Source organism: Wolffia australiana, chromosome 10, assembly GCF_029677425.1.
Source record: "Wolffia australiana isolate 7733 chromosome 10, ASM2967742v1".
Classification (NCBI taxonomy): Eukaryota; Viridiplantae; Streptophyta; class Magnoliopsida; order Alismatales; family Araceae; genus Wolffia; species Wolffia australiana.
The window spans coordinates 6,237,798-6,251,852 of NC_135844.1; the positions used below are offsets into that span (position 1 = coordinate 6,237,798).

General features: G+C 41.9%; 1 protein-coding gene across 1 annotated transcript; it reads right to left on the minus strand.

The window, feature by feature from the left end:
- Window positions 1-880: 880 nt before the first annotated feature.
- LOC144708588 (calmodulin-binding protein 60 B-like) lies at window positions 881-4,851 on the minus strand. The gene is made up of 7 exons (XM_078581983.1): window positions 4,701-4,851; window positions 3,722-3,797; window positions 3,195-3,247; window positions 2,631-3,121; window positions 2,393-2,553; window positions 2,163-2,309; window positions 881-1,603 (listed from the first exon to the last, which is right to left on the minus strand). Exons 1-7 carry the CDS (start codon window positions 4,793-4,795, stop codon window positions 1,190-1,192), a joined length of 1,437 nt encoding a protein of 478 aa, XP_078438109.1. The 5' UTR covers window positions 4,796-4,851; the 3' UTR covers window positions 881-1,189.
- Window positions 4,852-14,055: the final 9,204 nt, after the last annotated feature.

Consider the following 14,055-nt stretch of genomic DNA (forward strand, 5'->3'; position numbering starts at 1 on the left):
TCCATATCCGCTTGCTAGAGTCATCTATCCTCTGGAGCACAAGAATCAATTCCAATTAAGAGTTATGACTACTATTTAAAACCATCAGTGTTCATCTAATAAGAATCAATTCCAATAAGAGTTCCAATAAGACTCAATTCCAACAAGTATCCTTTCAAATATTTAGGTCGTTTGTCTCGAAATTTATTATAGTTGCATGGCCTTGTGAGTGAGATGATCATTCTCATGTTACTTACCACCACTCTATCAGTAATTGACCATCTTTCACCCATAAGGAATTCATATGCAATACATTTCATATCCACAATAACCATGTTCAATGAGTGTTCATCTAAGATTAGTTTACATACATCTTATAAAAGTATTCAGTAAATTCATACGGAGAGCTCTAATGTTTGATTCTAACAAAACCAAAAATATTATATAAGAAAACATGAATGGGTAATCATTAAAATGATCACCTTATGGAAAAAGATTTATTGTATGGTAGATTCTATGAGCATGATTAAAGTGTGAGGCGCGCAGATGACATCTGGTGAGCCCCCATAAGCTCAGGATTAATTATGATATTGTGCCAAAATATTACTCTAAGCAATTAAAATATAATTCTTGAACAACCCATTCTTTCTCTTTAAAGAGAAAATATTTCCAGAAACCCGTAAAGAGTTGGAGACATGATCTATTTAAATTAAACCAATATAGTATTCTAGTTATAAATTTTAACAAATTAAATTGATACTTTTATGCATGATAAATGAAAAATTATAGAGATTAGTTAGGCATAAAACCCCTCTTCAAATAAACTACATTATGGAATCATACTTGAGAGGGGGATCAAAAAAAATCTTGGAGAACTCTATACCATCATGGCAAATGAGCAGAGCCTTCAAATGTTTCACTTCAAAAGTAAAAATACCATACAGACATAAAGATATAGATGAGACAGACAGAGAGAAGATATGGATGTATACTTGTAGAGGGAAATAGATACAAGAGGTGTGGAGAGATAAAGAGGTGGAAGTCAATTTGATCAGAGTAAAATCTTTTCATTATACATCAAAAAGGCATACAGACCCAAGCTCCAAGATTGGAACAACCTATACATATATATATCTTATGCAGGGATTCAAGAAGATGCAAGGCCATAAGAGATAAATATATATATGCAAAAGAAACAAGCATATACCATCTAAAAAGAGCAAGGGGGCAAAGTACCAGCCACATCTTCCAGCCGGGTTTGGGCCACACACCTCCCTTCCTGGTGCAACTTCCTCCTGAGCGAGACGATCCTCTTGATCGAGAACCTCCACTTGAGCACAGATATAAGCATCTTCCACCGGCTGTTGACGTTGCCAAGGTGGGCCGGCGGGCAGGGCTCCAAAAAGTCCAAGTGCTCGTCCCCGAAGAGAAGAGTGGAAGGGAAGAGATGGTCTTGTGGGTGCGAGAAGGCGTCTATGGCAGAGGAGAAGAGGTTGTCGGGGTCGAAGGGATCGGCGAGACGAGGCGAGAAGGAGACAGAGGAGGACGAGGTGTGGGAGGAATTGCAGGCTCCAGTGCCGCCATCTCGATCGGCAGTGTCGTCCCAGCATGTGTATGTGTCCTCCTGCAGCATGCCCTTGATCATGATGACAAGAGAACAGCGATGATGATAATGATGATCACTTGATGACAATGAGGAAGACGACGGACATGCCGCTTGATGGTAATAACGATGGTGATAATGATGGAAAGACGATGATGAGCATACCACTTCATGATGACAATGATGAAAATGATGATTATGATGAAGAACCATCTCCTCTGTTCTACCGGGAGTCTAGCATCTTTGCTTATGATGATGATGATGATGATGATGATGATGGAGAACATGTTCATTGACGATGATTAACACCGATCATGCTAATGAGGATGGTGAGGATGGTGAGGATGGAACATGACGACAAGGATGAATAAAGCAGTCAATAAAGATGAAAAATAATCAACGTTAAGGATGATGATGATGAACATAACTCTTGATGATGGTGAATGCTGCGGGTGCTGACGATGATTGAAATGGGGCTTGATAGTAGATTACTATGATGATAATGATAAAATGTACTGTACGATGATGATGATGTCAAATAGGGGGGAAGACGAAGAAGACAAATACGGAAAAGGCCTGCCTTTTGTTCATCGCTAACATCAAACCCCAATCCTGTCCCTGGCCCCTGATCCAACCCAGAAGTGTACACATCTGGCCCAAATACACAGGTCCTTGCGTGCTCCACCATCATCTCCCACATCTTCGTCGACATGCCAGTCCCCAATATCTGCGGAATCACAAAATCCCAACAACGTTATCTCCTGCTTTCTTCAAAGATCAAATATTTTTGCTTCAAGGCCAGGCAGGTACATGTCTCAGCCGTAGGGCATTTGAATCCAGCATCGTCAGAAAATCTTTTACTGTGTTGATATTCTCCTTATTAAGTCGCCTATGGAATGCCCCGTCTTTGCCGATCTTCTCCAGACGCCACACCTCGTCTATAAGTGACGGCGGGTAATGCTTCTTGTACACTGTTCATGTGATTCATGAGAATAAAACAAAAATTGCAAAGTTTCACTTTGGAAAGAAAGTAAATGATGATACCCACATTCCCCGCGATGATCTTTGACCATGAACGGCTCTGATGTGGCCTCCCTGATCCGAATGCCATTAATGTGACCTCCTTCGACTCTGGCGCCAAGCCTGAACTTTCTATTCCTGGTCCAGCTCGAATTATCCGTAAAAGAGAGCTCCCCAAGAGCAACAGTGCCCTCTGTCAGACCAAGAAAGACATCTCCTGCAAGCAACGGCCGCTTGCCTTCCCTCTCCTTGACAATGTTGCCCATGAATTCCTCATACGACCAGTTATCTTCTTTGGTATCAAAATCTCCCTCTAAAACCACGATTTCAACCTTCATCGAGGATTCCGGGCCAGCTGAGGCAATCCTCCCAGTCGCCGCGTCAACTAGAGCCAGGCTGATTCTAACAGAATCTACTGCCTCGATCTTTGTTCCGGAGAATATGGGGAGTGAGAGCTTGTTGAGGAACATCAGCTGCAAGCTTCTTGATGAAGAAGGGTAGATTTTCTCTCCACACTGCCTGTGATATTTCAGCGGAAAATGTAAAATTTAATACCCCTGGAATAAGATCCTCTCTCTCTGCCAATTCTCACCGTTCCATGGGTGTCAAGTGTTTGGCCAGTGCAATTTCTACCTCTTCCTTCACCTGTGAAAGCCAAAAAATTAGCCTCCAATGAATTATTTTAATATGAAAAGAATTCATATTTGTGGTTACATTTTAGGGATATTTATATTGAGAGTAATAATGACCCATATACTAGTTGCTTTGGATTGGACATAATACAGAATGATCTCATATTTCCCAGAGATATTTGATAATCAGCCTCAGGCTACTGCGGTTCTTGAAAATTATTAGTCTCAAAGACGATAGAATCCTTTCTCCGAGCCATGGGATTGATACAGATGTTTGACAGCTGTATAAGGAGCGCACTGAACGAGCTTAGAAAGTGTTCAATCCCCTTATGTAGATAAAATTTGTAAGAAAATTTAATACAGCCCGAGAGTCGCTCAATTATTTCTACTAATTTTTTAACTCTTAATGATGCAGAGATGTTACGATTATTTTTAAAAAATAAGCAACCGGAATGTAAACTGAACCTGGGAAAAGTAATGAACTTACGACTCTTCGAAGCTGGGGCTCTATCACGGAGAGCAATTTCTGAAGGGCGTTCATCTTCATCACTTCCACTATGACGCTGGCATCGTAATAAGAAAAGCCGTTAACCAAAGAAAACCCATAAAACAAACCTTGCTGCAAAAATTCCATTATACCCGAGAGACTTTTTTTTTGAAAGATATACCCAAGAGAAATTCCCAACCGAAATACAAAAATATCGCACTTTCAACAGAAATCACAAATAATTAGTTCCCTGGATAGTTATTCCCTGCAGTCAAGTCCAGAAACAAATAACCGATTCGGTTGTAGTATAACAGAGAACAATTTCTGAAGGGAATTCATCTTCATCAATTCTACTAACACTTGATATTATCAGAAATGCCCAGAAAATAATATCAAATTCGTAAAGCAGAAACATAGATACACTCCTATTAGCTAATGTGGAACATACTGAATTAGTCTATTCGAATTAGAATTAACTGTCAATTCGTCCAGAACAGTTAAGTCAAATAATGATTCTATTGTTCTTAGACATAATGATATAACATAAAGGCATCGTAAAATGAAGAAGAGAAAAACCCAAGACCAAACATTGCCCCGATGATTCCACAGGTAACTTTAGTGCTCGAGAAAAAGAACCAATAACAATTCACAAACAAAATACAAAAAAAACGAGACAGAGAGAAAAAACCATAATCGAGCAACATAAATTAAGTTCGATCCCAGGGAAGCAAAAAAGACGTAAAGCAGGGAGAAACCCCAAAATCAAACCTTGCTCCAGTAATTCCATCACACCCAAGAACAATTCACCAAAAAAATACAAAAAAAGATAGCAAAATATAACAGAAACAACCCAAAACTAATCCCCAGGGCTGATATTCCGAGAAATCCAGCCCAGAAACAGAATAAATTCCAGGGTTGTAACAAATCAAACTTGTAAGATCACATAAAAAGATTGGATTAAAGCCAACGCCTTTCTCACCTTCCCAGATCGGGAACTCTCCGCCTTTTCTGCCCCGAATCGCATCCATCGTACTCCGTCTCCTCCTTTGAATCCCGTTTCTGGGCCATGTTCATTCACCAGAAGATCAGTTTTCAACGTTTCTTCGTCTCCTTGGCTCGATTCCTCTCTTTTTATGTGCTCCCCTGTTCAACCATCACGTCATCCAGCTTCGTTGCCGAATTTTGGATGACGGACGGTTGACGATGACGTTGACATTCCTCGGCATCCTTTACCGGATTCCGATATCGGTTTGCAGTACCCGATTCGGGCATCCACTGCCACCCAAATGATGGTGATATCCGTCCCGATATTCGATATCGTCATCTAAAACCGTCAGACTGTCCGACTTCTGATATTGAGAATGAAACTAATTCCCTTTATGTCGCCTTTGCCTGATTCATGCTGTATACGAGCTGATGATGACGTCGCTGATAGTAGATGAATTTTAACCTAAATTTAGCAAATAATGACAGCTGCCTGTATCCAGAAAAAGGAAGACGGTCTCAGATGACGATATCAGATATCGGATTGTCCCATATTCGATACCGAGACAAATACTAATTGGCTCTACGTCACCTTTGGTTGATTCATGGTGTCAGTGAGTTGACGACGGCATCCCCGGCAGTAGACAAATTTTTAACTAAAATTTAGCAAACATGACGGTCGCCGGTAGACGGATGTTCACGCTACGCGCTCTCGTTCGTCATCCAAAAAACTCGTCAACATGGGTTGGTGACATTGTTGTGATGGTCGACCTGTGCCAAACCCTCGGTCCGGTTTTGATCACGTCGTTGGGCTCTGTTGACATTGACTAATTTTGGATGACGGTAACGTTGATGATGGTTGACGATGGTTGACGATGCACGTCAAAGTCAACCTTCAATTTTTGAATAGGGCAAGCAAGAAGACCAGGATAGAATTGAGCCACGTACACTGTTTGTAGAAGGGTATTATAGACAAAATAATTGCTGATAATTTTGTGGGATGCTTGATGGACCCATTAGAGCCCACAAGTGCATCAGCAGACATCAGAAGGTGCGGATCAGAATCTACTCTGTACGACTTGTTCCTGTTTTTATAATAATACCCTCTCTTATATCTTGTACCTTGCAAGTGATGATAAGTACAGACAGAGATTAGTGACAAGGAAATACAAAAATGGCCTCAGCTCAGCCTTTTTTAATACTTGTCAATGGGGGAGCAGAAAATAGATTATATTGGTTTTGATATTGACCTCACAATCTGGAAGGAAAAAATATCATAAGAATGTCACCTCTTGACGCTTAATCACTCCTTGCAGTAACACAAATATTCTAAATCAAATTCTATATGATTTATATGCTCATGGAAAATATTATTTGACATGGTTTGTTTGGAGAAGCTATTAAAAATCTGTGAAAAAAAAACAATACGATTCCTTGCCCACCTCCTGAATTTTGCTTTGACTTACCTGCATGCAAGGTATTGTATTGACTTTTGGACCTGAAAAATATTATTTCCAAGTAAGAAAACAAATGCATGGCAGCCTAAGTATCCTGTGACGTCTTACAAGATGAATTTACATTTAAAGATGCACTCATCTTTATACTACTATATCATCCCAAAATACTTTGTACTGAAATGAACTTCACTATGTTTGAGCACAAAACTTTTGGCATAGCAAAAAATTTCACCCACAGATTGGATAGTTGAAAGTCTTTGTAATGGTTGTAGAAAAAGAGTGGATTGTATAAATACAAAGATAATTTTAATTAAATTGCAATGTTAACGTGCGTTTTAGAGCCTTGGATGGCATGCATTCATGGTGATCAACCCCATAATGCACACTCTAACCTGTCTCAGTGAGATCTTGGTGCAATCATATGGCACATATAACTGGGGATTGCAGCTCTATTCACCATTATTTTTGATGGCGCACGCCATCAAGGGTCGTCATCAGCGTCATCCGCGTCGCACGCCATTGATGCCGACAACCGGGTGAAGTTGCATCCTTCTGTTTTCTCGTCTCCCTCCCACCTGTGTTTTGTCTTTTTCCATTTTGTCCATCCTGTTTTCATCGTGTTTCGTCGCGTCCGCGATGTCGTTTGTCCGTTCGTCGTTTTGCCATCTAGGGGGGGTGGGTCTCTCTCTCTAATCCCCCCCCCCCCCACCTTTTGCTTCTTCCTCCTTCTTTTCCCCCTTATTTTCCCCTTAATTTCCCTTTGCCATATGTTTTTCTTCTTTGTTTGTAATGGGGGAGCCCATTTATAAGGGCTCCCCAAAGGGATCCCGTTTGGCCCATTAGGGGCCCATCTTTCCCCCCCTTATAAGGGAAAGGCCGCCCTAATGCTTTAGACCTGTTTTTTTTGCATTTCATCGAACGGAAGGCAGGTCTCCTTCCTCATGCGTGAGAAGTGAACAAGGGAAGAAGAAGAAGAGAAGGAAGAAGAGAGAAAGGAGGAGGAAAGGGAAGAAGAGGAAGGCCTGCCGCCGCTTGCCGCTGCCACCGTTTCTCCCACCCCGCGACGCCCGCGACGCCCGCGCCGCTCCGGCTGCCAACTCCGCACCGCGCGGCCGCTTGCCCGGACCAACCGCGCGCGAGCACGCCACCGCTGTCGAGCGCCGCTGCCATCGCCGTTCGTTCGCCCTATCGCCCCGTCAGCTCGCCTGCGCCCGCATCGCCGCTGCCGCCTCCGACGAGCCGCCGTACCGCCGCCGCTCTGCGCCGAGCCACGCCGCCGCCGACGGCCGCGACCGGTCAAACGACCGGACGAAGTCGAACGGTTGGTCCGATCGATCGGCGATCCGACCCGATCGACCGGCCGACCCAATCGACCGTCCCGACCCGACCCGACCGACCGGGGTTGTCAACCCGGTCAATCAGACCTTGGTAAATGCCCCCCGGGTCCGGTTGACTCGGTCAACCGAGTTGGACGCGTCGACCGTGCCGTCAAGCCGGACGAGCCGATTCCATCAAAACGGACGGAACGCGATCCCCTTCGACTCCACCTTCTCGCCGCCGCCCCTTGGCATCGCTCCGGCACCTATCGCTGCACGTCGAGCCGCCGAGTCTCCTCTGGCGTTCCCCCCACTCCACCCACTCGGACACGTCATCGACGAAGACGATGCCCTGCATTACGAGCCACGTCGACGAGGTACGCCATCCTCTCCGTCGCTCGTTTAGTTATTCTTTGCATTATTTCTTTCGTCCCGTCTCCTCCGCGCTCTGGCTAGGTAGGTGAGAGAGGACAAACGAGAGATAACTACGTCTTTGAGTGTCTTACCGGTACGGACGAGTACGTCCGTTACGTGTGAGCCCAACGGATTGAGTCCATTCGCCCGTAGACGCCTTCGTCACTCTGACGAGGTTCGAGAGGCCCCTGTCACAGTTACCCGACGACTCCCATCCAAGCTTGGAGCTTGGCGCCTCCCTCGAGTCGGAGCCTGCACGTACAACACGTACGGCATTCATATCCACGTAGTTACATACCCGTTAGGGTATCGTCGGACGATGATACTGCCGTCTCCCGATACGTTATCATTTATCGTCACCGAGCCATCACACTCGGTGACGACGGGACGATGTCTTAGACACCCGTCCTGCATCAATTTTCCTGAATAATATTAGTCACTGGGATGTGAAGACTATTCAGCCCATCTTGGATGACTCTACTGATCATATGAACATGATAGGAAACTTGTTGTTGGAGGGTGATAATGGGAAGTTATGTCCTTCAATTTATCCACAAGAATGTGCAATATCTTCCCATTACACTACATATGTTCATTGAATAGGAGGAATACTCTCGCTAGTAACATGCAAGCGTAAAAAATAAGAAAATGTAAAACTCTTTCCTTCAATGTCACGTTTTGTATTCTTCAAGAACATATCTCTAATGGTGAGCTCTTAAAAAAAAAGAGCCCTATCCATAATTTTCCACGCAGTGTGAATGAAGTTCATGGTGAAGCCTAAAAGGGAAGTATTGTTTCAGATGTCCATGCGTTAACTGTAAGTGAGACTTGATGGACATCAGAAAAACTTAAAGTTCCAAATTTTATTTTATTTCTGTGTACATATTCCTTTTAGTTGCTCTCCTAAATTTAACCCCAATGTATGGATGTCTTCTTCCACACATCACCTAGACTAGCAGCTGAATCCCTTGCAAATTCAATACCTCTATGATGAATTCCTTAGGCATGTGAGGCCAGAAATTTAGTCATCCTTTCATGGTTTGTTCCAATGGAGTGAACATTTCTCAACAAATATAGAGCATTATTATATATCTCAAGAACTGATATCTTATTTTTTCCCATTCCCTTAATTTGATTTTATATTTTACAATGAATTTTCTTAAGATGTCTTCATAAAGCGTTTTTTCTGTTTTGATTGATCGTTTTGAGTGCAAGATTAGACTTAGATCTATCAAATGACGCACATCACAATCATATCAGTTGGCTCAAATTCTTGAAGTTGTACCAATGAATTTGATTTTTATATGCGTGATTTATTTTAACTAACGTTTCATCAGCTGGAATGTCCATGATATTTTCTATTTTTTCAAAAAACATCAGGAAAAGTAAAAGAAGTATTTAGAGACTCCTTTGACCCGATCATACCTGTGTAAAAGAGAAAGATATTGCCTGTGGAGATTGAGAGAGGTACCTTACATTAAAATAGAGGCAATGTTAGAGAGAATAGAATGCTTTAAAGTTACTTAGAGGGAGAGAGAGAGAGAGAGAGAGAGAGAGAGAGAGAGAGAGAGAGAGAGAGAGAGAGAGAGAGAGAGAGAGAGAGAGAGAGAGAGAGAGAGAGAGAGAGAGAGCGTGAAGAGTATGAAGATTACATGCTTTCAATCAAACAATTTATTTTAGAACAAGATAGGGAGCCTTATCTCTCTAGGACAAATATCTGATAAAAAATTCAACTCGAGTACCTTTTGTGTTTAATCATTTTTATAAATAAAATAACATAAATTATAGATAAAAAATATACCGAAAGACCCACTGGCCTTCAAAGATTCATATTATGCCCCTAAACTTGCCTTCACTGTGTTCCATGATGATCCGCACTTTATTTTAAGGCATATGTCAGACACTTTGAATCATCTCTGAAATTTTTTTTCAAGACCCTACGAAGGTACTAAGATTTGAGAGATTCTTGAATAAAGCTCGCTTCCATGCTATATTAGGGTGTCAACATGAGAAGATTTGATGAAGGCATTTCAATTCACAACGATGTGCCATAATGACACCCTGATTCAATTAATATTTTTACACATTTTTTATATGATGCAGAGAGTTGCTGGATGTGGTGTCACCATCAGATGTAGTCTGAGGTGTAGAACTGCACCACACCTGGAGAATATTCATAGACTATCAGACTATGTTAAAGTGCCTCTGAAGCAAAAGTAGCAGAAAAAATGGGCATCAATGTGTATTCACATGAGAGAGAAATCCAAGAATTCATATTTATCTAAATTTACACCTTGATATCTTATTATCCTAATGGAGTTTTAGTCCACAAAGTGAGGGAAGGGTGGTATCTCTCTCATCTTTACATATGTATATAACCCTTAAAAATTTTAAAAACTTGTTCATACAAGCTTCAAGATTTCCCACGTTATGAAATTTTGTGTGTGTTCTTAAGTGTGATTCTGAGTTCATGTGATGGAGGACCATCTAGAAGACTGTGCACGAGTTCGTGAGCAGCCGTGGCATGGAGGTCGAGCCGACGCGAAGAATCCGAGCTTCAAATATCCTGCTTGAAGACATGCCTCCACGGTTTGTTTTATTTCCTGCCTTTTGCTTTTATGGATTATGGAGGGCCACTGTGCTTTGGGATCCTCTATTATCTTGTTTTCTTTATGTTGATTAGGGCCATTAGGGGAAGATCCTCATCATTTTGGACGTTTTCCCCTAATTCAGCCCACTTGGGCTCTTCTCTCTACCCTGTATAAAGGGAGGTATGCCCAAAAGACCATTTGGAATTCCTTTAGAAGTTTGAAATTTGAAAGTGTCTCCTTTTTTTGGGGGTTCCTGCTCATCTCCTTCTCAGGAGATCTACCTTTATTGTTTTCTAGCATAGATCATAAGGAGAAGATCGTCCGATGCACTGCCTCTACCAGCATCACCGCTGTCGAGCCGTTGCTGCCACGGAAGAACAGCAATCGCCGTTCACTGCTGTCTTCTTCCTTCTCTCACTGATAGCAGATCTTGGTGGTTCTTGCACCACACAGATGAACAACTGTTGACATCAACTCATATCTGCCACATCGAAAGCCATTCCTGCGTCCATTCTATGGTCGCCATACGCATTGATCATCATTGATCTTCCTCGTGGTCATTGTCACGAGCACCAGGTTGTCTGCGATCCCCGTAAAGGTCCACCTGTGCCCACCATCGCGGTTACCCGCACCAGGCCCGTAGTCGCCCTCGATCGTCAGGTGGTCATCTCACACTTCTGCCACCTTCGGACCTTCCTGATGTAGCCATTTTGAACCTTCTTGCCTTGCCGCTTGCAAACGCCTGGCCACCCGTGGTCGCCTAATAACATGATAAATGCATGTATATTTTGATGTAACACGACGTCGGGGATCATGCGGCTCGTGCTACACCATAGGGAAAATGAACATGAATGCAATACGACATTGAAATGATGCGTACTATGAAAATTCAGCGAAAAATATGTCAGAATCTGAGTGCTGCGGGACATAATCCAGATGATGACACAGGAAAGAATCAAGCACGACCAGACTCTCGATGATCTGCGAGGTCAGCTTGAAAGCCGACAGAGTGGGGGATGATCTTCGTCCAATAGCGTCTGGACCATCGATGTGAATGGGCAGATCCGACACTGTCAAAGAAATTCTCTATCACGATTAGGTGGCTAATCCTATATTCACGTTTAAATTCTCTCGTGGCAGCGGAGCAGCTGTAAACCAGTACTGAAAGACATAATCAACACTGTAAAAGAAAGAGGGAAGAAGTAGCGACCTGAGGGTTTAGATCTTGGCTGGTGGTAGTCGCAACCGTCTGAGAGAGGTGTGAATTCCTGGAGAGAGTGAGAGATTCCAAACAAGAGTTGTTGGCAAATATCACGATCATACCGAGGAAAAGAGGAGGGTTACAGCTGGCGGCGTTGTGCTTGGATTGGTTTCAGTCAAACGGAGTGTGGACAATCCTCTTAGATGATCAAAAGTTTTCCCCATGGGAATGTCAGGAGCTTTGTTGACATTCAGGAGTCAAAACAAGGTTCAAGGTGGTCTGGATCGATTGGCGGCACTGTAAGGAGAAAATGTGAGATGATAAACGACGAATGTGGGCCCGCTATGAGTAATGGCTTTATCACCAGTTGACTTGGTGGTTATCAGCAGTAGGGCCGCTCCGATCGGTCGTAGCCAAGAAGGATTGAATGTACCACCTCGAAACAAACGAAGGGAAGGCCTGCCAAATCGTTGTCCCTGAAAATCTTCCAGAACGTAAGAATAGCAATCTGGCATTGACTGTTCCAGGTAATAGGATCTAGGAATGTGTTCGTTGCCGCCCGATAGAATGCAAGACTCTAGGCACGGGGTTGTAGCCCTTTCGCCATCAAATGGACTTCGGAAGAACAAAACCTTGTGGTGGTGACGATCACGAACAGCGGTGACGGTCATAGGAATCCCAGAAACCTTGTGGTGGTTTCAATTTAAATCATAGGAAACTATATAAATTAACTAAAATCCATAAAAATCCCAGAAATTATATTTCTCACTTTTAAACTCATTTCCTTCATTCTAAGCTTGAAAAAAATTCTGAAATTAAATTTCTACCCCTATATGTATTGACCCCTCACTTGCCCTATATTAATTATAGAGTATTTATTTGGAAATCTTCATAAATATTGTTGGTTAAGTCTGAATTAAAACAATGACATAAAATCCCAAATTGGACTTATCATTTCCCTCAAGAATCGTTGGTGTCCACCTTCGCGGCCGACCGTAAAGCCCACCCACGTGGCGACCTGATAAGCCGAAAAATCACGTAAAATTACGTGGTCGTTGCGCTTTTTAGACTTATGCAATAAATTTATAATTCCCTTAATTACTAAATAAGAATATAGAGCAAGCAAGGGGTCGATCCGCAAGGAGGCAACAATTCAGAATTTTCAAACAATTTTTATGAATCAAGTCAAGTAATTTTGAATTTTGCAATATTTAATTCAATTAATATTAAATAATATTCTTAAAATAATCAAAATTAAGTAAAACTTAATTTTGATTTCGGTCAGATAATTCCAGATAAGAATATTATTATTATTTTAAGCTCATAAAAATATAAATTATTAATTTCCCAATTTAATAAAATTTATAATAATTTTCAGAATTAAAATTGGGAAATTAATAATCAAGAAAGTGATTTTTGAATTGGAGTTCAAAATGGATGAATTTTCGGTTCAAATTTTATTTTTGGGTTTTTTATATATTAAATTAAATTCCTAAACAATAAAACCGAAATCTAGAGAGAGAAACAAATCAAATTAACCTAGAGAGAGAAAGTGAAGAAATTGGGGAAAGCCCCAATTTCGACCCTAAATTAAAAATGTAATGAAGCAGAAATGTCCTAAAATGATTAAGAATTAATTATCAAAAGTCAGATCTCGAATCCAAATCAAAAAGAAGTGCTGATGCATTCAAAACATGAATCTAGGGCATGTACATTTCGCCATGCCAAGGCGTTTTGAATCTTTCTAGAAGATGATCAAATACAATTCAGAAACTTACAAATTTGATAAAGAGATCCAGATCTGATGACTTCCAGAATGCCTCCTGTGTCCTTCCTGGCCAATTGCTTGGGGAGAGCCTCCAAAAGTGAATTTCGCCTTTTTTTCTGACCTCTATTTAAAGATCCAACCGTCCAGATTGTAGAGGAGGAAAAGACGAACCTGCCCTCAAAATTTCAGCCCAATCGGAGTTGTAGATCTCAAGATATCGCAGTTTTAGTGAGATCAAATGTGGGCCGTTGGATCTCTTTTATTTTCTCTAAAAAATTGGAATTTCCTATTGGCTGGGCTTGATTTTCTGCTTTCCGTGTTTGGGACACGTGCACCCTCGTTGTCCGCGTCGGCCGCACTTTTTTCGCTGCTTTTTAAGAAAACAAAAAGGGACAAAATAGTGCTTTTTTTCTATCTTCTCTCTCTTCCGCCTTTGTTTTCTCTCTCCTCTCTAGCCGCTCTTTCTGACTTTTCAAATCTCTCTCCTCTCTAGACGCTCTACTCTCTCTCCTCTCTCTTCCGCTTTTCTCTCTCTCTCTCTCTCTTTTAATCACTCTATTTGACTTTTCCTATCTCTCTCCTCTCTTCTCTCCTTTCTTATTT

Excerpts from the sequence above, each read along its gene's own strand:
- LOC144708588 (XM_078581983.1), bottom strand. The coding sequence starts at position 4,795 with ATGAACATGGCCCAGAAACGGGATTCAAAGGAGGAGACGGAGTACGAT. Across the intron at positions 3,798-4,700 it reads AGAGTTCCCGATCTGGGAAG|CGTCATAGTGGAAGTGATGA; the intron begins GTGAGAAAGGCG and ends TTACGATGCCAG. Across the intron at positions 2,310-2,392 it reads ATGCCCTACGGCTGAGACAT|ATATTGGGGACTGGCATGTC; the intron begins GTACCTGCCTGG and ends GTGATTCCGCAG.